This window comes from Scyliorhinus torazame, chromosome 18 (genome assembly GCF_047496885.1).
Source record: "Scyliorhinus torazame isolate Kashiwa2021f chromosome 18, sScyTor2.1, whole genome shotgun sequence".
In the NCBI taxonomy this organism is placed as follows: domain Eukaryota; kingdom Metazoa; phylum Chordata; class Chondrichthyes; order Carcharhiniformes; family Scyliorhinidae; genus Scyliorhinus; species Scyliorhinus torazame.
In genome coordinates, this window is record NC_092724.1 from 21,717,287 (window position 1) to 21,743,228 (window position 25,942).

At 48.9% G+C, this 25,942-nt stretch overlaps 1 protein-coding gene across 2 annotated transcripts in view; it reads left to right on the plus strand.

Moving 5' to 3' along the window:
* LOC140395026 (colorectal mutant cancer protein-like) overlaps positions 1–25,942 on the plus strand; it is a 51,855-nt gene that overhangs the window by 2,178 nt on the left and 23,735 nt on the right. Inside the window, exons 2-9 of one of the 2 annotated variants that reach the window (XM_072482349.1) lie at positions 837–1,005; positions 2,603–2,772; positions 7,737–7,879; positions 10,225–10,376; positions 13,883–14,089; positions 15,877–16,020; positions 16,218–16,366; positions 24,438–24,578. In XM_072482349.1, the coding sequence (XP_072338450.1) occupies positions 1,000–1,005; positions 2,603–2,772; positions 7,737–7,879; positions 10,225–10,376; positions 13,883–14,089; positions 15,877–16,020; positions 16,218–16,366; positions 24,438–24,578 (1,112 nt within the window). In that variant the 5' untranslated portion in view covers positions 837–999. The remainder of the gene's footprint in view (positions 1–836; positions 1,006–2,602; positions 2,773–7,736; positions 7,880–10,224; positions 10,377–13,882; positions 14,090–15,876; positions 16,021–16,217; positions 16,367–24,437; positions 24,579–25,942) is intronic. The other variant, XM_072482350.1, reaches the window with a different exon arrangement.

The window sequence follows — 25,942 nt, forward strand, 5'->3', positions numbered from 1 at the left end:
TCGGTGCAGACCCGATGGGCTGAATGGCCTCCTTCTGCACTGTGGGAATTCTATAATAAAAAGCTGATAAAGGTTTTCCCATTCATAGTTGGGTTCCATAGGTTAGATACAGAGAAAATGTTTCCATTCATGTGGAAGACTAGAACTAGGGGCCATGAATACAAGATAGTCACTGTAAATTCAACAGGGAATTCAGGTGAAACGTCTTTACCTAGAGAGTGTTGAGGATGTGGAAGTCACTACCACAAGATTAAGGTGAATAGCAGATATCAATTTTTTTTAATTTGAGAGTACCCGATTAATTTTTTCCAATTAAGGGGCAATTTAGCGTGACCAATCCACCTACCCTGCACATCCTTTGGGTTGTGGGGGTGAAACCCACGCAGACACAGGGAGTAAGTGCAAACTCCACACGGACAGTGACCCAGAGCCGGGATCGAACCTGGGACCTCGGTGCTGTGAGGCAGCAGGGCTAACCCACTGCGCCACCATGCTGCCCTAGCAGATATACATTTAAGGGGAAACTGGATATGGGTGAGAAAGGAATAAAGGGAGATATTGATCGAGTGAGATGGGGATGGGGTGGCTGAAATCTCATGTGGAGCCTAAACACTGGCAACAGTAGCGGATGGGTGAAATGGTCGGGTTCTGTTGTGTAAATGCTACATTGACGTGCTTCTCATGTGGTGACTGTCAGCCTTTGAGGGTTAACCTGAAAGAGGAAATAAAAATTCAAAGGAAGCAGCACCAGAGAGGAAGGGCGATACCGGCAGGAAATCTCGGAGACTGCTAACTCCCAGGATCTTACATGCCAAGTTTTATTTTAAAATCCCAAGTTTGACTACACAACCCTAAAGTCAGCGAAGCCAAGGAATAGGAACGGTGAGAGACTAGCAAGTTCCCACCCAGCCGTTACCCTTCACCATCCATCGCATAGCTACCTCTGTAAAGAAAGGAAGGAAAAGTCAGAACTTTCGGAGGTGGAATTGCTGTTCCGGAATGGAGGTACAGTCTTATCGATAAACGCTGAATCCCGCCTTCAAATTCATTGATCTGTTCAATAAATGAACCATTCGATCCCTAAGCTGTGACACTGAGCACATTCAGATGCAATGTGAAGACCTGTTAGTTCTGAAGGAGAATGTTCACCTGGGACTGTTCAAATCTTTATGTCCTGTGGCTGCTCTTTGAAATGGGTCAGGGTCTGGAGGACCTTTTTAGCGCTTGTGCAGACAGTGGCTTCGGTCACATGAAGAATCTAGAAAAAGGAAAAACTTGCATTTCTAGAGCATCTTTATGACCTCAGGAAGTCCCAAAGGGTTTTACAGCTACTTTTAAAAGCGTTATGATGCAGGACACATGCCAGCCAATTTGCACAGAGCAAGATCCCATAATGTGATTATTATGACCAGATAATCTGTTTTTCAATAACATTTTAAATTTGAGGTCTTCTATTTAGATGGGGCGGGGGGGGGGGGGGGGGGGTGTTTAGGGCAGATTTAATGGAGATGTTTTAAATCATGAATGTTTTAGATAGAGTAAATACACCAGAGGACACAGATTAGATGATTAACCAGAGGGGAAAAATGAGAATTTTTTACGCAGCGAGTTATTGTGATCTAGAAAGCGCTGCCTGAAAGGGTGGTGGAAGTTGATTCAATAGGAACTTTCCAAAGAGAATTGAATAATTGAAGGAGAAACATTTATCGGGTTATTCAATTCAAGCTGAGTTTTTTTTTCTTGAAAGAAATGGCTGCAAGGACTTTAAAGTGATTGAAGTTTGAGAGTGATGACAGAGAGAATCTTTTCTCTTGTGGGGAGGAGCAGTGGAGAGAGCTTCGATATGAAACATATCCTATCTTATTGTGGATCAGGTTCCAAAACAAATCCAAAGTCAGCACCTGCCAATCATGAAGCGACTTGTTCAAAGCGAAGTGACTTTAAAGAGCCTCCTGTTTTGTTTAATGCAGCCACTGCCCCCTAACAACAACCAGTCACAATGGACAATAACAACTTATATTTTAATAGCAGTATTTGTATTCCAGGCAGTGCAGTGTGATGTTGCACACAGAACCGTCACATGAATGGAAATGAAAATCGCTTATTGTCACAAGTAGGCTTCAAATGAAGTTGCTGTGAAAAGCCCCTAGTTGCCACATTCCGGCGCCTGTTCGGGGAGGCTGGTATGGGAATTGAACCGTGCTGCTGGCCTGCCTTGGTCTGCTTTAAAAGGCAACGATTTAGCCCAGTGTGCTAAACCAGCCCCTGGTGGTTAGCCCATGTGGACCTGTCAAACACAGACCCATCACACACACATCCATCGCACACAGATCCCTCATACATGGACACACCATACACAGATCTGTCACACACACATCTGTCGCACACAGATCTGTCACACATGGACCTGTCACACACAGATCGGTCACACATAAACTCATCAGACGCATACTTGTTACACACTAACGCGCCATATTGACTTGTCACACGTGGATCAGTCCCAGGGACCAGTCAACATAGATCCATCACACACCTCTGTCACATGGCATCATTACATAATGTTGTGTAGTGGTGTGAATGTTTTTTTTTCCCGTTTGTACAGTGTCCGGACTCTCTGTTGACCAGTGAATATACAGAGCTGAAAGTGGAGGTGCCAGAGGAGGAAGAGGAAGCATTAGCTGTGCTACATTATGAAGAACAGATTACAGAGTTACTTGTTGTTATTGCTGAGCTGAACAGGAAGATCGACAGACTGACAGTGACAACCATCAGGTGTGCACAGAAAATGATTCTTCCTGATTTCTGTCCCTCTCCTTTCCTCATGGTCGCTCCACCTGGGCTCGGCTGATGAGAGTCGAGTCCCATGGGTAGGAAGGGGTCAAGTTGATAATGAAACCTCAAAGCTCACTCCCCCTCCTTTCTCAACTCAATGACCCAAGTTCCACCAATTTAATCCCTCATGTCTGATTCAGCTGCATAGCAAGTCAAATCTTAATGTCAGACCTGTAAGAAAGATGCACATTCCTATAGCACCTTTCATTACATCAGGATATTTTATTGACTGCACAGCCAGTGTAGTACTTGTGTTTCCACTGCTTTGTAGCAGTGTGAAATGGCTAGCTTCATCTGCAGCTCAAACATTTGAAATATTTTACCCTTCCAGGGTAAGTTGAGATAAACTGGACACTGCTGGTCTGAAAGTGGTGGCCTTAGCTTCATTTGTGAATATGTACAATACACAGCAAGCACTGCTGTAATGGGATAGCCATTATCCTGTGGGGTAATATCCGTGGCTCCCTGATCCGATCTCCACTGAAACACCTCAAACAATCAGAGTTGGCTTGCCAACCAACCAGCATCCTTTTCTCGTGCAGCATAATTTATCGTTCCCTTTGAAATTTGGCATTCGTGCACCTGTCCTGATGAGTGCCAGAAGAAAAGCTTCAACAACTTGCCTCTTTTTTCAGAAATACTCAAGTTATAAGACCAAGGAGAGGGACATGACGGATGTTGAGGCTAGGGATGGATGTTTAAATACTCTAGGTCAAGTCGGCATAAGGAAGGGGGAAGTTTTGGGTATTCTAAAAGGCATTAAGGTGGACAAGTCCCCAGGTCCGCATGGGATCTATCCCAGGTTACTGAGGGAAGCGAGGGACGAAATAGCTGGGGCCTTAACAGATATCTTTGCAGTATCCTTGAGCACAGGTGAGGTCCTGGAGGACTGGAGAATTGCTAATGTTGTCCCCTTGTTTAAGAAGGGTAGCAGGGATAATCCAGGGAATTATAGACCTGTGAGCTTGACGTCAGTGGTAGGCAAACTGTTGGAGAAGATACTGAGGGACAGGATCTATTCACATTTGGAAGAAAATAGACTTATCAGTAATAGGCAGCATGGTTTTGTGCAGGGAAGGTCATGTCTTACAAACCTAATAGAATTCTTTGAGGAAGTGACAACGTTAATTGATGAGGGAAGGGTTGTAGATGTCATATACATGGACTTCAGTAAGGCGTTTGATAAAGTTTCCCATGGCAGGTTGATGGAAAAAGTGAAGTCGTATGGGGTTCAGGGTGTACTAGCTAGATGGATAAAGAACTGGCTGAGCAACAGGAAACAGAGAGCAGTAGTGGAAGGGAGTGTCTCAAAATGAAGAAAGGTGATTAGTGGTGTTCCACAGGGATCCGTGCTCGGGCCACTGTTGTTTGTGATATACATAAATGATCTGGACGAAGGTATAGGTGGTCTGTGTGGAAGTTTGCAGATGATACTAAGATTGGTGGAGTTGCAGATAGCGAGGAGGACTGTCAGAGAATACAGCAAAATATAGATAGATTGGAGAGTTGGGCAGAGAAATGGCAGATGGAGTTCAATACAGGCAAATGCGAGGTGATGCATTTTGGAAGATCTAATTCAAGAGTGGACTATACGGTCAATGGAAGAGTCCTGGGGAAAATTGATGTACAGAGAGATCTGGGAGTTCAGGTCCATCGTACCCTGAAGGTGGCAACGCAGGTCGATAGAGTGGTCAAGAAGGCATACAGCATGCTTGCCTTCATCGGACGGGGTATTGAGTACAAGAGTCGGCAGGTCATGTTACAGTTGTATAGGACTTTGGTTAGGCCACATTTGGAATACTGCGTGCAGTTCTGGTCACCACATTACCAGAAGGATGTGGATGCTTTAGAGGGGTGCAGAGGAGGTTCACCATGATGTTGCCTGGTACGGAGGGTGCTAGCTATGAAGAAAGGTTGAGTAGATTAGGATTGTTTTCGTTGGAAAGATGGAGGTTGAGGGGGGACCTGATTGAGGTCTTCAAAATAATGAGAGGTATGGACAGGGTGGATAGCAACAAGCTTTTTCCAAGAGTGGGGGTGTCAATTACAAGGGGTCACGATTTCTAGGTGAGAGGGGGGAAAGTTTAAGGGAGATGTGCGTGGAAAGTTTTTTACGCAGAGGATGGTGGGTGCCTGGAACCTTTTGCCAGCGGAGGTGGTAGAGGCGGGCACGATAGCATCATTTAAGATGCATCTAGACAGATATATGAACGGGCGGCGAACAGAGGGAAGTAGATCCTTGGAAAATAGGTGACAGGTTTAGATAAAGGATCTGGATCGGCGCAGGCTGGGAGGGCCGAAGGGCCTGTTCCTGTGCTGTAATTTTCTTTGTTCTTTGTTCTTTTGTATAAGACATAGGAGCAGAATTAGGCCACTCAGCCCATCGAGTCTGCTCCGCATTCAATCATGGCTGATATTTTTATCATCCCCATTCTCATGCCTTCTCCCCATAGCCCCGATCCCCTTATTAATCAAGAACCTATCTATCTGATTTAGCACACTGGGCTAAATCGCTGGCTTTTAAAGCAGACCAAGGCAGGCCAGCAGCATGGTTCAATTCCCGTACCAGCCTCCCCGAACAGGTGCCGGAATGTGGTGACTAGAGGCTTTTCACAGTAACTTCATTGAAGCCTACTCGTGACAATAAGCGATTTTCATTTTCATTTTCATCTGTCTTAAAGACACTCAGTGAATTGGCCTCCACGGCCTTCTGCGGCAAAGAGTTCCACAGATTCGCCACCCTCTGGCTGAAGAAATTTCTCCTCATCTCTGTTTTAAAGGATCGTCCCTTTAGTCTGAGGTTGTGTCCTCTGGTTCTAGTTTTCCAACAAGTGGAAACGTCCTCTCCATGTCCACTCTATCCAGGCCTTGCAGTATCCTATAAGTTTGAATAAGATTCCCCCGTCACCCTTCTAAACTCCATCGAGTACAGACCCAGAGTCCTCAACCGTTCCTCATACAACAAGCTCTTCATTCCAGGGATCATTCTTGTGAACCTCCTCTGGACCCTTTCCAAGGCCAGCACAGCCTTAGATATGGGGCCCAAAACTGCTCACAATACTCTAAACGGGGCCTGACCAGAGCCTTATACAGCCTCAGTACATCCCTGCTCTTGTATTCTAGCCTTCTCGACATGAATGCTAACATTGCGTTTGCCTTCCTAACTGCCGACTGAACCTACACGTTAACCTTAAGAGAATCTTGAACAAGGACTCCCAAGTCTCTTTGTGCTTCTGATTTCCTAAGCATCTCCCCATTTTGAAAATAGTCCATGCATCCATTCCTCCTTCCAAAGTGCATAACCTCTCTCTTTTCCACATTGTATTCCATCTGCCACTTCTTTGCCCACACTCCTAACCTGTCCAAGTCCTTCTGCAGCCCCCCTGCTTCCTCAATGCTACCTGTCCCTCTACAGATCTTTGTATCATCTGCAAACATAGCAGCAGTGCCTTCAGTTCCTTCTTCCAGATCATTAATGTATTAAGTGCTACCAAGTGACTATTCGAGAATTTACAGTGGAATAATCACACTGGGAAAGCAGTAATCTCTACTGGACACTTTTTAAAAATCATTCAATGGATGTGGATATCGCTGGCTCACCCACCGTTTATTGCCCATCCCTAATTGCCCTTGAGAAGGTGCTGGTGAGCTGCCTTCTTGAACCACTGCAGCCCCTGTGGTGTAGGTACACCACAGTGCTGTTAGAGAGTGAGTTCCAGGATTTTGACTCAGCGACAGTGAAGGAACAGCCAGTATATTTCGATCTATTTCCATATCAGGAGAATGAGTGACTTGGGGGCAGAGGGGGTGGGAGGGGATCTCGCAAGTGATGGTGTTCCCATGTGCCTGCTGCCCTTGTCCTTCTGGGTGGTAGAGTTGGAAGGTGCTGTTGAAGGAGACTTGGTGAGTTCCTGCAGTGCATCTTGTAGATGGTACACACGGCTGTCACTGTGCATCGGTGGTGGGGAGAGTGAATGTTTGTAGAAGGGGTGCCAATCAAGCGGGCTGCTTTGTCCTGATGGTGTCGAGCTTCTCGAGTGTTGTTGGAGCTGCACTCATCCAGGCAAGTGGAGATATTCCATTCCACTCCTGACTTGTGCCTTGTAGATGCTGGACAGGCTTTAGGGGGGGTCAGGACGTGAGTTATTTGCTTCAGAATTCCCAGCCTCTGACCTGCTCTTGGGGAGTCAGGTAAATTCAACAGGAAATGGTAGAGTTGCTGTTCAGTGCTCTCCTTGGTGAGTCCAACAGAAAGGAAAGACAGCAAGAATCTGACCAGGAGCTCCACCCCTCGCTCATGCAAAATATAAACCATCCCATCCCCATTGAGTAAGACCACCCCTAACCGCCAACTCCCCCTGATATACCCAACTACTTTTACTGTCATTCTCCTTTGCAGTGACCAATACAGAGTAGCTGACCGAGATTGACTGACCAGTAGTGACAAGCTCAGAATGATAACTGCATTCACAAAGATCCCCCCCAGCCCACCGGCCGGGTCAATGCAAAGATCACAAGAAACAGCAGCCCCCTGTGGTGGAAGCTGCTTACTGCAGGTTGTGCTCCAACAAGTCTGAGCATCTTGTTATTTTGGTCAGAATCCCGATGGACTCAGTATGGCTGGTTACCAGTCTCGAAGGAACCCCGGAACCCCTGCACTTTGCTCACTGTCACTCTGCCGACTTCTTATCACTTCTTTAATGATACTGATAATAATAATAATCGCTTATTGTCACAAGTAGACTTCAAATGAAGTTACTGTAAAAAGCCCCTAGTCGCCACATTCCGGCGCCTGTTCAGGGAGGCCGGTATGGGAATTGAACCCGCGCTCCTGGTCTTGCTCTGCATTACAAGCCAGCGGTTTAGCCCACTGTGCTAAACCAGCCCCTTTATTTTCTTTGCAGGGAGGAAGATGAATATCTGGACACTTGCTCGGACCTCAGTGACAGTCACTACCTGGAGACCAGCACGTGTCTGTGTTCAGACCAAGATCAACCCATGGACTCTGACTGCCCAGGACAACCTTGTCAAATATCGAGGATCACAGGTCAGTCGGCAAGCTCATCCATGAGCATCAGGGAGTGCCGCACCGTCAGAGGTGCTAACGTTTCAATGAGACCTAAAATCAAGGCCTCATCTGCATATTTGGATGGATTAAAAAGATCACATGGCACGATTTCAAAGAAGAAAGTGTCCTAATATTTATTGCTCAACCAATATCACAACACCAGATTGTATGGTCGTTATCACGTTGCTTTTGTGGGAGTTAGCTATTCTGATGACCCATGCCGTTTGGGAAACGCCTGTATTTTCTTTTTGTGCAATGTACCCTTTAAGACCAAAGTGAGACTGTAGGATATTCGGAAAGGGGTAAGTAGATTTTCTAGCAGAAAGCTTAATTTCAAGAAATTCCCATATCACCTGGCTTTGCCTCGGGGGATGAAAAGCTGAGAAGCAAAGGGTAAATAGAAAATTAATTGCAATGGTGTCATATTTCAGCCTGTCGTTGTGGCAGATGATTCAAAACAAATCCTGGTGTTGAAGCAGGTGTCTGGGAATGGAGCAGAGACTGTGGCCAGAATTTTCGTGTCCCGCCATGTAGGCGACCGCAGCGACCGCCCGGGCCTGGCATACCGCCACGAAGTGGCCCTTTTTGCCGCATCCCTTGCAGATGGATGAACGGGCCGGACAGCGCTGTCGGGGGTGCTTGGCTAACCCGCAGAAATAGCAGCGGGGCCCCCAGAGTTGCCAAGCCGTCTCGCAGCACAAGCTTGTGGGGGGGGGATGGGAGATGCCTTGGGGTCGGCCGTGGAGGGGTTCCACGCTGCCCAAGGGGCTGCCGCGCGGTCGGGGATATAAGCGCGGGTGTTTCGGGAGGCCACATCCAGGAAGCCGTCAAGGGCCCGTGCCTCCTTGAGGCCTAGTGTCTCTTTCTCCAGCAATTTCTGGCGGATTTGGGAGGACAACATACCTGCAACGAAAGCGTCCCGGATCAAAATTCTGTGTGGTCGCTCGCCGAAACTTGCGGGCAGCTGCAGTTTCTCCCCAACACCAGGAGCGCAGGGTAAAATTCTTCCAGTGATTCCCCAGGGATTTGTCGCCTCGTCGCTAGTAGATGTCGGGCGTATACAGGTTTACAGGGCAAATATAATGTCCTTTCAGCAGCTCCATTACGGCATCGAAATTGTCCGCGTCCTCGATGAGGGTGTAGATTTCTGGGCTCACCCTCGAGTGCAGAACTTGTAGTTTCTGTTCTCCCGTGGGTGTGTTTTCGGCCGTCCCGAGATATCCGTTGAAGCACGCCAGCCAGTGCTTGAAGGTTGCCGCTGAGTTTGCCGCGTGGGGGCTGAGTTGCAGACACTCCGGCTTGATTCGGAGCTCCATTCTTTAAAAACTAGCGTATTAAATTGATGCGCGATCACTAACTCCAGAAGCGAGATTGGAGACAATTGAAGGTTTTAATACGCTAGACGTTTCCCCCAGCAGCGCAGGTACAGAAAAAAGCTGCTGAGGCGGCACGGGCTCTTATACCCCACCTTGCAGGGCGGAGCTAACATACTAGCTTAACCAATGGGAACAAGTACATTCTCCACCAATGGTATTCCGGCATTACCAGGTACCGTAATCCTTCTAACACAGACTACCACACACCTGCGACTTTAAGCCCCTTGACCGTGTCAGATGTCAAATAACCAAGCCCCACATGGTAAACCAGTGAGAATGATTCTGAACAGAACTGGAGATGACTAGGCGCAACGATCAGTTACTGGAATAGTGGATGCCAGTTTGGTATCTATCCCCCACAGGGAACAAATCAACTCGAAGCCACCTACACTCACTCCAGTGGTTCCCCCTTGACAGGAAGACTGAAAAAGTGTTGAGAATTTCTGAAATATTTTTTGATTTTTCTGAGAGTGAAGCTAGGTCACTGTTTCGGCCTTTATTCCAGCCGATCAGGATCTGTCCCTTTCGATCTCTGGAATCGCCTCCAGCCCCACAATCTTACAAGATCTCCGGTTTCCATTGTTCCGTCATTGGCGGCCAAGCTTTCAGTTGCCTGGGCTGAAGTTCCGGAATTCCCTCCTCAAACCCCTCCTGCTCTTTCCCTATCGTACATCCTTTACAATACCCCTTAATGCCTCCCGCTTTCACCAGATGTTTTCTCATCTGTCCCAAGTATCTCCTTATGGGGCTCAGTATGTTTGACAACATTGTGTGGAGCATCTTACAACATTTTACAATGTTAAGGGTGCTATATAAATGTAAGTTGTTGAGGGTTGAAGCGTGGTGAAACGCGTGTACTCCCACCATGAGGTTGGGTTTTGTGCTCCTGATGTCCAGCCTCGCATTCCTCACTCACCGCTGTCACCCCTCCTCCGCTTCCTGCCGCAGGCGAACCATGTGAGCTGTCACAGAAACTGCACCAGGTGCTGACGGAACTCGAGGACAGAGTGCGCACCCGGAGGATGGAAATTCCACATCCCTGCACTGACCCTGCCGAGGAAGAGGGCGCAGCGCTCGCCCACTGGGAGTTGGTCACTCAAGTAAGGGTCAAAGGGTCTGGACATTGGATCAGGCATTTGGACACTGGGTCACTGACTGGACACTGGGTCAGGGATCTGGATGCTGGGTCAGGGGTCTGGATGCTGGGTCAGGGGTCTGGACACTAAGTCAGGGGTCAGGATGCTGGGTCAGGGGTCTGGACACTAGGTCAGGGGCCAGGATGCTGGGTCAGGGGTCTGGACACTAAGTCAGGGGTCAGGATGCTGGGGCAGGGGTCTGGACACTAGGTCAGGGGCCAGGATGTTGGGTCAGGGGTCTGGATGCTGGGTCAGGGGTCTGGACGCTAGGTCAGGGGCCAGGGCGCTGGGTCAGTGGTCTGGATGCTGGGTCAGGGCTCTGCACTCTGGGACAGTGTTCTGGACACTGGGTCAGGAGTCAGGACACTAGGTCAGGGGGTCACGATGCTGGTCAGGGGTTTGAACAGTGGGTCAGGGGTTTGAACAGTGGGTCAGGGGTCTGGACACTAGATCAGGGGTCAGGATGCTGGGTCTGGGGTCTGGATGCTGGGTCAGTGGTCTGGATGCTGGGTCAGGGGTCTGGATGCTGGGTCAGGGGTCTGGATGCTGGGTCAGTGGTCTGGATGCTGGGTCAGGGGTCTGGGCACTAGGTCAGGGTCAGGATGCTGGGTCATTGGTCTGGATGCTGGGTCAGTGGTCTGGATGCTGGGTCAGTGGTCTGGATGCTGCGTCAGGGGTCTGGATGCTGGGTCAGGGGTCTGGATGCTGGGTCTGGGGTCTGGATGCTGGGTCAGGGGTCTGGGCACAAGGTCAGGGTCAGGATGCTGGGTCAGTGGTCTGGATGTTGGGTCAGTGGTCTGGATGTTGGGTCAGAGGTCTGGATGCTGCGTCAGGGGTCTGGATGCTGGGTCAGGGGTCTGGATGCTGGGTCTGGGGTCTGGATGCTGGGTCAGTGGCCTGGATGCTGGGTCAGGGGTCTGGATGCTGGGTCAGGGGTCTGGATGCTGGGTCAGTGGTCTGGATGCTGGGTCAGGGGTCTGGATGCTGGGTCAGTGGTCTGGATGCTGGGTCAGAGGTCTGGGCACAAGGTCAGGGTCTGGGCACTAGGTCAAGGTCAGGATGCTGGGTCAGTGGTCTGGATGCTGGGTCAGTGGTCTGGATGCTGGGTCAGTGGTCTGGATGCTGCGTCAGGGGTCTGGATGCTGGGTCAGGGGTCTGGATGCTGGGTCTGGGGTCTGGATGCTGGGTCAGGGGTCTGGATGCTGGGTCAGTGGTCTGGATGCTGGGTCAGGGGTCTGGATGCTGGGTCAGGGGTCTGGGCACAAGGTCAGGGTCAGGATGCTGGGTCAGTGGTCTGGATGTTGGGTCAGTGGTCTGGATGTTGGGTCAGAGGTCTGGATGCTGGGTCAGGCGTCTGGATGCTGGGTCAGGCGTCTGGATGCTGGGTCAGTGGTCTGGATGTTGGGTCAGAGTCTGGATGCTGGGTCAGGCGTCTGGATGCTGGGTCAGGCGTCTGGATGCTGGGTCAGGCGTCTGGATGCTGGGTCAGGGGTCTGGATGCTGGGTCAGGGGTCAGGATGCTGGGTCAGTGGTTTGAACAGTGGGTCAGTGGTCTGGATGCTGGGTCAGGGGTCTGGACACTAGGTCAGGGGCCTGGATGCTGGGTCTGGGGTCTGGATGCTGGGTCAGTTGTCTGGATGCTGGGTCAGGGGTCTGGACACTAGGTCAGGGGTCAGGATGCTGGGTCAGTGGTCTGGATGCTGGGTCAGGGGTCTGGACAGTGGGTCAGGGGTTAGGACAGTGAGTCAGGGGTTTAAGCAGTGGGCTAGGGATCTGAACACTGGGTCAAATTCTTCAGACTGGGTCAGGTGTCTGTATACTGTTTGAAGTATTACTGCTCCAATGTCACTCGGAATGGCTGGAAAGGTGATAATTAAGAGAATTCAGTTAGAGGCCTTTCCAATGATGGATTTATGCACCAGAGAAGGTTTGTAGAAGCTATCTCCTCTTGCGGTAGAGGCCAGTACAAGGGAGTGACAATAAAGGATGGTGAGTAATATATCAAATGAAGAATTTAGGAGATGTGATTACACAGAGTGTGGTGAGAATGTGGAGCTCAGTGCCACATGGCATGGTTGAGGTAGAGAAGATTGTGTATTTAAGGGACCACTTTGAAGTAGAACATGGAGAAGGGAATGGGGGGATTTGAGGCAGCAGGATTGGAGGAGGTCATTCATGTGACAGGAGCCTCTGGGGTACCACAAAGCAATTGGAGCGAATAGCCAGTTCCTCTGCTTTCGATTCTCGGGTTAGGGTTCTCTGAAATGTTTCAAAAGATAAATTTAGAGTACCCAATTATTTTTTTCCAAATAAGGGACGTGGCCAATTCACCTAACCTGCACATCTTTGGGTTGTGGGGGTGTGACCCACGCAGACACGGGAGAATGTGCAAACTCCACGTAGAGAGTGACCCGGGATCGAACCTGGGACCTCAGCGCTGTGATGCAGCAGTGCTAACCACTGCGCCGCCGTGCCGCCCTGAGGCTTCCCCACATGTTAAGGCGAACAGATAGGGTAGATGGAGGGAAACTATTTCAGCTGGTTGGGGAGTCTAGGGCTGGGGCAGAGTCTGGAAAATACAGCTTAATCTTCCAGGAGTGAAATTAGGAAAGGGTTTTCCTGGCAAAGGGTGGTCGAAGTTTGGAACTGCCTTCCAAAAACAACAATTGGTGCCCGATCAATTGATAATTTAAAAATTGATAGATGTTTGTTAATCAACATGGGAATAACAACGGTGGGTATATAAAGTTAGGTCACAGATCAGCCATGATCTCATTGAATGCGGGAACAGATAGAGGGGCTGAATGGCCTCATCTTATTCTGATGTAAGATTTCTGCACATAGATCTTTAGATCCTCATTCCCATTCTCCCAGCACCCAGGGGGGGTTGGGGATTGGGGAGCGGGGGGGCTGTTTTGGTTTTCCTTGGAGCAGTTGCCCCCTTCTCACTGTGGCCCTGCCCCAACCTCGGCAGTAGCTTCGACTGAAGTTTGTGAGCAGCCCCTCTCCCCTCACCGGCCCTGGAGAGCTGGGATATTCATTAAAAAGCAAGAGCTCGGATTACCCACGGCACGGTGGCACGGTGCGTTAGCACCGCTACCTCACAGCTCCAGGGACCCGGGTTCAATTCCAGCCTCGGGTGTCTGTCTGTGTGGAGTTTGCACATTCTCCCCCAGTCTCCGATTCCTCCGGGTGCTCCGGTTTCCTCCCACAGTCCAAAGATGTGCAGGATAGGTGGATTGGCCCTGATCAATTGGCCCCTAAGTGTCCAATGGGTGGCTTGGGTTACGGGGATAGGGTGGAGATTGGGCCTAGGTAGGGTGCTGTTTCAAAGGGTCAGTGCTGACTTGATGGGCCAAATGGCCTCCTTCTGCACTGTAGGTATTCTATGACTCTGCTAATCTGTGTACTGATGCTTGTGCTACTGACACTGTAACCGCACCCACCCCTCAAACCCCCCCCCACATCAGAGGATCGAGGAGGTGGAACAGGAGTTGGGTGTCGACCTGAGCCCAGAGCTACAGGAGGAGAGGAGTCAGTGGGAAGCTGAACTGGATTGTCTGAGAGAGAAAAATCAGCACCTTGCAGACCAACTCCTCGAGAAGGATCAGGAACTGTGGCGAGTCACAGCTGCTCTCGGTGGGATTCAGCAAGAACGAGACAAGCTCCGACTGAAGGCAAGTTATTTGCTGTCATGTTTCCCATCTGCCCCCAGGCACCGTCACCCAGTGCAAGTATGATGGGCCGAATGGCCTGCTTCTGTGCTGTATCACAAGCACACAATGACAAACTGTATAGAATCAATGAAAATTAATTCACAGCAGGTCGCTGAGATCGGGAAGGCGCTGCCTGAAAGGGCAGTGGAAGCAGATTTAATAGGAATTTTCAAAATGGAACTGGTAACTACTTGCAGGTACAGCACGGGGTTAGATACAGAGTAAAGGTCCCTCTACACTGTCCCCATCAAACACTCCCAGGACAGGTACAGTACGGGGTTAGATACAGAGTAGAGTTCCCTCTACACTGTCCCCATCAAACACTCCCAGGACAGGTACAGCACGGGGTTAGATACAGAGTAAAGCTCCCTCTACACTGTCCCCATCAAACACTCCCAGGACAGGGACAGCACGGGGTTAGATACAGAGTAAAGCACCCTCTACACTGTCCCCATCAAACACTCCCAGGACAGGTACAGCACGGGGTTAGATACAGAGTAAAGCTCCCTCGACACTGTCCCCTTCAAACACTCCCAGGGCAGGTACAGCATGTGGTTAGATACAGAGTAAAGCTCCCTCTACACTGTCCCCATCAAACACTCCCAGGACAGGTACAGCATGGGGTTAGATACAGAGTAAAGCTCCCTCTACACTGTCCGCATCGAACACTCCCAGGGCAGGTACAGCATGGGGTTACATACAGAGTAAAGCTCCCTCTACACAATACCCATGGAACACTCCCAGGACAGCTACAGCACAGGGTTAGATACTGAGTAAAGCTCCCTCTAGACTGTCCGCACCAAACTCTCCCAGGACAGGTACAGCACAAGATTAGATACAGAGTAAAGCTCCCTCTACATTGTCCCCATCAAACACTCCCAGGACAGGTACAGCACGGGGTTAGATATGGTGTAAAGCTCCCTCTACACTGACCCCATCAAACACTCCCAGGGCAGGTACAGCACAGGGTTAGATACAGAGTAAAGCTCCCTCTACACTGACCCCATCAAACACTCCCAGGGCAGGTACAGCACGGGGTTAGATACAGAGTAAAGCTCCCTCTACACTGACCCCATCAAACACTCCCAGGACAGGTACAGCACGGGGTTAGATACAGAGTAAAGCTCCCTCTACACTGACCCCATCAAACACTCCCAGGGCAGGTACAGCACAGGGTTAGATACAGAGTAAAGCTCCCTCTACACTGACCCCATCAAACACTCCCAGGGCAGGTACAGCACGGGGTTAGATACAGAGTAAAGCTCCCTCTACACTGTCCCCATCAAACCCTCCCAGGACAGGTACAGCACGGGGTTAGATCCAGAGTAAAGCTCCCTCTACACTGTCCCCATCAAACACTCCCAGGACAGGTACAGCACGGGGTTAGATACAGAGTAAAGCTCCCTCTACACTGACCCCATCAAACACTCCCAGGACAGGTACAGCATGTGGTTAGATACAGAGTAAAGCTCCCTCTACACTGACCCCATCACACACTCCCAGGACAGGTACAGCATGGGGTTAGGTACAGAGTAAAGCTCCCTCTACACGATCCGATCAAGATTTGACCGGTAGTTTCTCATCAGTTTGCAAATCCAAATCAGTGCACTCACAGGTTTTTGTAGAACAATATTTTCAATGCTTTGCATGTTTATATGAGTTTGCATGTTGTGTGTTTTCTGGCGGATATGCGCTCCTGTGTACATGTGTGCATGTGTGTGATATGATGTTTCTGGTTCCTATGTTAGGCTGGTGATTTGCTCACCTGTCTCCAGAGTCTGCAGCAAAACGTGACGGTCTCCCCACTTCCCAGGCCATTCCCCAGTATCATGGGCGCAATGACAGCTGGATCCAGCACTGTCGACACCAATTTGGAGGCGATTGTAGACACTGTAAGTCTCTGGAATATCAAGGGAACAAGGGTTTTGAGAAATGTTCATTTCAGAATAATCAAAGTTTCAGTGACTTTGAAGATACTGGCTGTGGTTTTGTACAGCAGCCTGGGGGAATGGGCCGTGAGTCGGTCCTTTCAGAAACCAGAGTCATTCATTCCCGGAATATATGCCTTCATTCCTTGCCTCTGTTGCAGGATCCAAGGTTTGTGGTCGAGCGATTAACCCGGTCATTCCAGAGTTGCTCCAGCATCCAAGATCTTTTCCGATTCCTTCATGCGCATGGACCCAATGTGACCAGAGGAAGGATCCGGGATTCAGAAATCGATGAGGATCAACTAAGGAAGTAAGCTGGAAACCTGAGCACTGGGATGACTGTGACTCTCACATAATCCTGTTCAAATATTTTATGGGCAAGTTTTAAAAAATGATCCTTTCATGGAATACGGGCTACAATGAATAGGCCAACATTTATTACCCACTCCTAATTGCCCTTGAAAAGATGGTGAACTACTGCAGAACAAGCTGTAGGTATACCTATAGTGCAGTTAGGGAGGGAGTCCAGGATTTTGACCCAGCGCAAGTGAAGGAACAGCGATGTATTTCCAAGTCGTGATGGTGAGTGACTTGGAGGGGAACATCCAGGTGGTGGTGTTCCTATGTACCTGCTGTTCTTGTTCTTCTAGATGGTAGAGATCATGGGTTTGGAAGGTGCTGTCGAGGCACCTGTTGGTGCGTTGCTGCAGTGCATCTTGTAGATAGTGCCACTGTGCGTCGGTGGTGGAGGGATGTGAATTTTGAAGGTGGTGGATGGGGTGCCATTCAGGTGGACTGCTTTGACATGGATGGTGTCGAACTCCTTGAGTGGTTTTGGAGCTGCACTCATCCAGACAGGTGGTGAGTATTCCAACGCTTGTGCATTGTAAATAGTGAACAGGCTTGAAAGGGAATCAGTAATTGATTTTTTTCCCACTGTTATGGGCCAGGGTTTAGGGAACCCCAAAGTGTATCATGGAGTTCACCTGACCCACAACCTTTAATAGATTGTGATATGGGGAGCACACGGCCCACTCTACAGGTGTGGTACAGCAGAAATGGAAACGTATTTTTTAAAGCAAAACAATGTTTATTCTATGAACTCAAGTTAACCTTTTTAAAACATACAGTGAACATCTTATCAACCATTAATTCAAATATAACCCCCAAAGAATACAACACTAAGTAATCCTTAAGCTGTACTTTTAACATCCATAAGACTTAAGAAAGAACTTTTAACAGAAGCACATCAGGTTAAAGTCACTACTGAGAGCACTTAATAGTTTTAAATCACCAAAGGATTGATTTACAGTTTTAGATTACAGAGAGAGAGAGACTAATACCCCTTCTGGCTGTGACTGCAGCTATCCAGCTCTGAAAACGAAATTAAAACACACCCTGCAGCAAACAACCTAAAACAAAAGTAAAAAGCTGACAGACAGCCCAGCTCCACCCACTCTCTGACATCACTGCAGTAATAAACACCCATTTCTTAAAGGTACTCTCACTACAGATATTTATATACACACCCATTTATAAACACCCATTTCATAAAGGTACTCTCACATGACACCACAGAATTCCCAACCACTGTCCAGTTCTTGTAGCCACAATATTTTTTAAAATTAATTTTTAAAAATAAATTTAGAGTACCCAATTATTTCTTTTCCAGTTAAGGGGCAATTTAGCGTGGCCAATCCACCTAACCTGCACATCTTTGGGTTGTGGGGGTGAAAGCCACGCAGACACGAGGAGAATGTGCAAACTCCATGTGGACAGTAACCCAGGGCTGGGATTCGAACCCGGGTCCTCAGAGCTGTAGGCAGCAGTGCTAACCACTGTGCCATGTGCCACCCTAGTAGCCACAGTATTAATATGGCAAGTTCAGTTCAGTTTCTGGTCAATGGTAACCCCCAGGATATTGACAGCGGGGGATTCAGCAATGATAATGCCACTGAATGTAAAGGGGAGATGGTCATTGTGTGGCACTTCTGTGGCATGAATGTAACTTGCCACTTATCCGCCCAAGCCTAGATATTGTCCAGTCTTGTTGCAGATAAACATGGACTGCTTCAGTGTCTGAGGAGTCATGAATGGTGCTGAACATTGTGCAGTCACCAGTGAACATCCCTACTTCTGGCCTTATGATGGGAGGAAGGTCATTGATGAAGCAGCTGAAAATGGTTGGACCTAGGACACTCCCCTGAGGAACTCATGCAGTGATGTCCTGGGATTGAGATGATTGACCTCCAACAATCACAACCAACTTCCTTTGTGCCAAGTATGACTCTAACCAGTGGAAAGTTTTCCCTCTGATTCCCATTAACTCCAGTTTATCTCGGGTTCCTTGACGCCATTCTCGGTCAAATGCTGCCTTGATGTCAAGGACAGTCACTCTCACCTCACCTCTGGAGTTCAGTTCTTTTGCCCAATGTTTGAACCAAGGCTGTCGTGAGGTCAGGAGCTGAGTGACCCTAGCAGAACCTAAACTGAGTATCAGTGAGCAGGTTATTGCTGAGTAAGTGCCGCTTGATTGCACGTTTGATGACCCCTTCCATTACTTTACCGATGATCGAGAGTAGACTGATGGAGCGATAATTGGCTGGTTTGGATTTGTCCTGTTTCATGTGCACTGGACACACCTGGGAAACCTTCCACTAGCTGGGTAGATGTCAGTGTTATAGCTGTTCTTGGACAGCATTGCTAGGGGCGCGGCAACCTCTGGAGCACAAATCTTCAGTACTGTTGTCAGGACCCATAGCCTTTCAATAATCAGTGCCTTCAGCCGTTTCTTGATAGCATGTGGGGTGAATCAAATTGGCTGAAGACATCAGTGATGCTGGGAACATCTGGAGGAGACAGAGTTGGATCATCCATTTGGCACTTCTGGCTGAAGATTGTTGTGACTGCCTCAGCATTATCTTTTGCACAGATGTGCTGAGCTCCTCCATCATTGAGGGTGAGGATATTTGTGGAGTCTCCATCTCCAGTGAGTTGTCTAATTGTCCACCACCATTCATGATTTGATGTGGCAGGACTGCAAAGCTGAGATCTGATCCGTTGGTTGTGGAATCGCTTAGCTCTGTCCAATACTTGCTGCTTATGTTGTTTTGCACACAAGTAGTCCTGTGTTGTAGCTTCAGCAGGCTGACACCTCATTTTTCGATCTGCCTGATGTTGGTCCTGGCATGCTCTCTTCACTCTTTATTGAACCAGGGTTGATCCCCTAGCTTGTTTATAATGGTAGAGTGGGGGATATGCCAGGCCATGAGGTTACAGTGTGTGGTTGAGTAGAATTATGCTCCTGCTGATGGTCCACAACGCCTCATGGGTGGCAAGTCTTGAGTTACTAAATCTGTTTGAAATCTGTCCCAATTTGCACAATGTTAGTGCCACACAACACGATGGAGGGCATCCTTAATGTGAAGACATAACCTTGTCTCCACAAGGACTATGTGGTGGTCACTCCTACCGATATTGGCAAAGACAGATGCATCAGCAGCAGGTTGGTGAGGATGAGGTCTCGTATGTTTTTCCCTCTTGTTGGTTCCATCACCACCTGCTGCAGACTCAATCTAGTAGTTTAGGACTTGGCCACTCTGGTCTGTACTGGTGCTTCCCATTACTCTTGGTGATGGACATTGAAGTCCCCCATCAGAGTACACTCTGTGCCCTTGTCACCCTCAGTGCTTCCTCCAAGTGCTGTTCAACATGAAGCAGTACTGATTCATCAGCTGAGGAGGGAACACTGTGCATGAAGTCTCCTTGTCCATGTTTGACCTGGTGCCATGAAACCTCATGGGGTCCGGAGTCGATGTTGAGGACTCCCAGGGCAGCTCCCTCCTGACTGTATATCACTGTGCCCTCACCTCTGCTGGGTCTGTCCTGTCAGTGGGACAGGACATACCCAGGGATGGTGATGGTAATGCCTGGGACACTGGCATTAAGGTATGATTCTGTGAGTCTGGCCATACCAAGCTGCTGCTTTACTAGTCCCCTTGTCCCCCCACTTATTCCTTTCCCCCACTTTTTACCCATAACCCTGTAATATTTATCTCTGCATTTATTTATCCAATTCTCTTTTGAGATTTGTTATTCAATTTACTTCCACCGCACTTTCATGCAGCGCATTCCCAGATCCCAGAACTACTGGGGGCGTAATAAATAGTTCCTCATCTCCCCCTCTGGTCCTTTGTTAACAACCTTAAACCGGTGTCCCTCTTGCCCTCTGGAAACAGTTTCTCCTTATTTACTCTATTGAAAAGTCTCATAGTTTTCTACATCTCTATTAAATCTCCTCGTAACCATCCCAGCTCCGAGGAGGACAATTCCAGCTACTTCAGTCTGAGTTGCTCATGTCTGGAACCATTCTGCACCTTATAATAATAATAATAATAATAATAATCGCTTAGTGTCACAAGTAGGCTTCAATGAGTTACTGTGAAAAGCCCCGAGTCACCACATTCCGGCGCCTGTTCGGGGAGGCCGGTATGGGAATTGAACCCATGCTGCTGGCATTGTTCTGCATTGCAAGCCAGCTATTTAGCCCACTGTGCTAAAAGTGTGGTGTTTGGAATTGAATGCAATACTCCAGACAAGGCCTAACCAGTCAGGTTTAATGTAACTCTCTTGTCTTTTTAGTCTATGCCTCTAATTATGCCAAGAATCCCAAATGCTTTTGTTATGGGCCAGGGTTTAGAGAACCCCAAGGTGTATCATGGAGTTCACCTGACCCATAACTTTTAATAGATTGTGGTATGGGGAGCACACGGCCCACTCTACAGGTGTGGTACAGCAGAAATGGAAAAGTATTTTTTGAAGCAAAACAATGTTTATTCTATGAACTCAAGTTAACCTTTTTAAACCAAACAGTGAATATCTTAGCAACCAGCAAATCAAATACACCCCCCAAAGAATACAACACTAAATAACCTGTATGCTGTCCTTTTAACATCCAAAAGACTTAACAAACCTTCAATCAGGAGCACATTAGATTTATATCCAATACTGAGACCTTTTTACAATTCTGAGTTCACCCAAATGATCCCCAGATAGTCTTTGGATGGCAGAGATCAACAGCAGTGCAGCTCACTTTTAACTTCAGATTCAGCTCACTGAAAAACACAGACACACCCAAGCTCTTTCTCAAACTGAAACTAAAAAGCAGAAGTGGAGCTCAGCTCCACCCATACTCTGACATCACTCCAGTAACGTGAGCAGCTCCATTTCTTAAAGGTACATTTCTTAAACACCCATTTCTTAAAGGGTACTCTCACATGACACTTTTTAAAACAGATTTCTTAACTTGTGCTGTCGCTCCTCAGAGATTTGAGTGAACACACTGCCGGAATCTCTCTGTTCCTGCCCCCATTTTAAAATTCTACCATTTAGTTTATATTGCCTGTTCCCCTTCTTCAACCTAAATGTATCACTTCACATTCCTCCACGTTAAATTTTATCTGCTGTTATTCTGCCCACATCACCATTCTCCTCACCATTCTCCTCAATTCTTTATTCTATCTCCAGGTTTTGTATGTCATGATGGTGGAGCAAAGCTATGAATTATGTACGGACGTATTAAGACTTTTAAATAAGTCACGTTGTTTTTAAAATGGACATACAAGTCAAAAATGGCTGAGGATGTAAATTCTGAGGATGTTAGTGATTGTCTGAGAGGCCCCTGTGCGGATAATATAAAGAACGAGAGAGAAAATGGAATGTCACGCCCTATCTCAAACAGATATTCCAATGGAAGAAGCCATGCAAATTTCAACTGCCATTTCCTGTGGAGACAATGGAAGCTGATTGTCATCTCAGCAGGAATTAGATCTTGGAAATTATGCCCCAGAACTATTTTGTGGGTTTTCCCCTCCCAGGAATACACAGAAGTCAGATTAAAAAGCCAGGTGCAAAGCTTGACGTGTGGACTGGCACTCGGTGTGTCAGAACATGTGACACAGGTGCAAGGAAAGATAGCAGCAGTCAGCCCTGATCTGGCAGGAAAATATAAAAGTCTCACTCTCTCTCTCAAACCCTACAGTGCAGAAGGAAGCCATTCAGCCCATCTGCACCGACCCTTCGAAATAACACTCCACCCATGCCCACTCACCCAAGCACGCAGCCCTAACCCCATAACCTAACCCGCACATCCCTGGGAACTAGGGCATTTTTATCACGGCCAATCCATCTGACCCATATATCTTTGGACTGTGGGAGGAAACCGGAGCACTCGGAGGAAACCCACGCAGACACGGGGAGAACGTACAAACTCCACACAAACAGTCACCCAAGGCTGGAATTTAACCTGGGTCTCTGGTGCTGTGAGGCAGCAGTGCTAACCCAGTGTGCTACCATGCCGCCCTAAAGCAGCTATTCAACTGCCGAAGTTAGTGCTACTGGAGTCATGAATTTTAAACGGCCACAACCGTCTCACCACCTATTCCTCACGGGCAAGTCAAAGTCTGATTTGTATATCTCTTTTTCTTATTTTTGCATTCACTTCTAATTTGTAATCAGTGTGAATGTATGTGCGTTTGTTTTATTATTTTCCATGTGTTTAGTAGCTAATAAACTCACTCTTTAACTCAAGTAGGCCTTTTTAAATTGGCTCTTTTTATTTATTAAAAAAAAAATGTTTTTATTCTCCATTTTCACATTTTCCTTCAAACTTTACACCCCACCCACAAACAGTAAATGATAACAAATACAAAATCAATCCCCTTAACAATACCAACGATCCCATCCTCCCACCACCACAAACAACAGCCCACCTGTCAATATATGCATCCAATAAAACAAACCCTCCCACGGTGGCAACAAAAACAAAGGAGAAAAAGAAAAAGGAGTCCGGGACTGCCCATGATCACCATTGACCTATAGAGTCCACTCCCCCCCCCACCCCACCCCCCCCTACACTCAATGCCATCCAACCTCTGAAAGAGTACCGTACATGATACCAAAGAGTTGTACACCAGCCCCCCCCCCCCCCCCCCCAAAGTTTCCAGCTCCTCCCGTCCACTGCCTCTTGTAAAACTCCTCCCCCCAACCTCGGTTCCTTCCCCCCAACCTCGGTTCCTTCCCCCCAACTTTCCACCCCGGCTAGACCACTCGGACCCTGTTCTGCCAGGCTCTGATGGCCGCAGCCCCTCCCCCCACCTCACTCCCGTTCACTGGCCGGCTCAAACCGGCCAGCGTGGAGGCCCCCGCCCGGGTCTAGGAAAGCCCAGAAATCTCCTTATAACACACACCCCACATATCCACCTACACCCCAAAGAGCCCTCATTTCGAGTGAAAGTCCCATCACTTCCGTTGTCCAAATATATACAACATTGGCTCCTTTAGCCCGTACACCCGCACGCAGTGAAACAAAAAAAGAAGAAAATACAGTTATGAGGTTACATCGGCACATGGCTATTTCTCAATTCTGCCACAGTCCTTCTGCCTTCGCAAACTCCTCCGCTGCTTCCGCCATTCCGAAATAAAAGTCCCTGAGCTTGTCAGTCACCCTCAGCTTTGCTAGATATACAATGCTGCACTGCACCTTGCCAATGTACAGTGCCCTCTTCACCCAGTTGAAGGCAGCCCGCCTCCTCGCCAGCTCCACCGTAAAGTCCTGGTATACACGTATACCAGCTCCAGCCCACTGCACCCCCCGCTTCTGCTTGGCCCAGCTCAGGACCTTCTCCTTCACACTGTACCTACAGAAGCACAGAGTCACTGCCCTTGGCGGCTCACTCGCCTTTGGTACAGGCCTCCACGACCGATGAGCCCGATCCAGTTCATATCGGGAGGGGTCCTCCCCCTCCCCCAATAGTTTCGCCAGCATCGCGGCAAAATACTCAGTCGGCCTCGGTCCTTCAACTCCTTCGGGCAGCCCCACAATCCTCAAATTCTGTCGCCTGGATCTGTTTTCCAGGTCTTCCATTTTTCCTCGCAGATCCTTGTTAATGTCCATCACCTTCCGGCATCTCCTTCCCCACCGAGGCAAGTTGCTCACCGTGCTGCAATAACGTCCCCTCCACTTCCTTCAGCGCCTCCCCTTGCTCTCGCACCTCCGCCACTGCGGTGAGCACCTCCGTCCTCACCGGGGAAACCGCCTCCTCCACCAGCACACTCAAAACCTCCCTCATCTCCTTCCTCACTGTCTCCATGTATCTTCTTTTTATTTATTTTTAATAAATTTAGAATACCCAATTATTTTTTTCCCCAATTTTAATGCACGCAGTCTCTGGTGAACATGTGAACATGCTCCCTTTGTGCTGTTAGGTACATTACAGAACAACTATGATGAAGGAATGGCTGAGATGTGTCCAAGCAGGGGCTTTGGAAGTGGGCAAAGTTTAATCGTTATTTTGTTGCTGTCACATTTGCTTTTGCTGCAGCTGCATTGACCACTGGAAAGGCCACAATGAACAGCTGTCAGCAGTCCTGCAGGAATGTAAGGGCGACTGCGTGAGACTGAGCATGCTACTGGGGAAACATGAGTCCAACAGCACCGCACTCCGACTGGCCCTGCAGTACAGGTAAGGCTGACTTCCTGCACCCCCAACTCATCCTATCCAGCGACTCATTCATCCCAACCTGTCAACCTCCAAGTTAGAAGGATGTGGGTTCATGTCTCAGCCCAGAAATATGAGCACAAAATGTGACTGATACTTTCAATGTCTCCTGAACTGAAGGAGTGCTGCACTGTCAGAGGGTCAGTACTGAAGGAGTGCTGCACTGTCAGAGGGTCGGTACTGAGGGAGTGCTGCACTGTCAGGGGGTCAGTACTGAGGGAGTGCTGCACTGTCAGAGGGTCAGTACTGAGGGAGTGCTGCACTGTCAGAGGGTCAGTGCTGAGGGAGTGCTGCACTGTCAGAGGGTCAGTACTGAGGGAGTGCTGCACTGTCAGGGGGTCAGTACTGAGGGAGTGCTGCACTGTCAGAGGGTCAGTACTGATGGAGTGCTGCACTGCCAGAGGGTCAGTACTGAGGGAGTGCAGCACAACCAGAGGGTCAGTACTGAGGGAGTGCTGCACTGTCAGAGGGTCAGTACTGAGGGAGTGCTGCACTGTCAGAGGGTCAGTACTGAGGGAGTGCTGCACTGTCAGAGGGTCAGTACTGAGGAAGTGCTGCACTGTCAGAGGGTCAGTACTGAGGGAGTGCTGCACTGTCAGAGGGTCAGTACTGAGGGAGTGCTGCACTGTCAGAGGGTCAGTACTGAGGGAGTGCTGCACTGTCAGAGGGTCAGTACTGAGGGAGTGCTGCACTGTCAGAGGGTCAGTACTGAGGGAGTGCTGCACTGTCAGAGGGTCAGTACTGAGGAGTGCTGCACTGTTTGAGGGTCAGTACTGAGGGAGTGCTGCACTGTCAGAGGGTCAGTACTGAGGAGATGCAGCACTACAGAGGGTCAGTAGTGAGGGAGTGCTGCAAAATCGGAGGGTGAGAACTGAGGGAGCACTGCACTGTCAGAGGGTCAGTACTGAGGGAGTGCTGCACTGTCAGAGGGTCAGTACTGAGGGAGTGCTGCACTGTCAGAGGGTCAGTACTGAGGAGTTGCACTGTTTGAGGGTAAGTACTGAGGAGTGCTGCACTGTCAGAGGGTCAGTACTGAGGGAGTGCTGCACTGTCAGAGGGTCAGCAGTGAGGGAGTGCTGCACTATCAGAGGGTCAGTACTGAGGGAGCGCTGCGCTGTCGGAGGGTCAGCAGTGAGGCAGTGCTGCGCTGTCAGAGTGTCAGTACTGAGGGAGCGCTGCACTATGAGAGGGTCAGTACTGAGGGAGCGCTGCGCTGTCAGAGCGTCAGTACTGAGGGTGTGCTGTACTGTCAGAGGGTCAGTACTGAGGGAGCGCTGCGCTGTCGGAGGGTCAGTAATGAGGGAGCGCTGCACTGTCAGAGGGTCAGT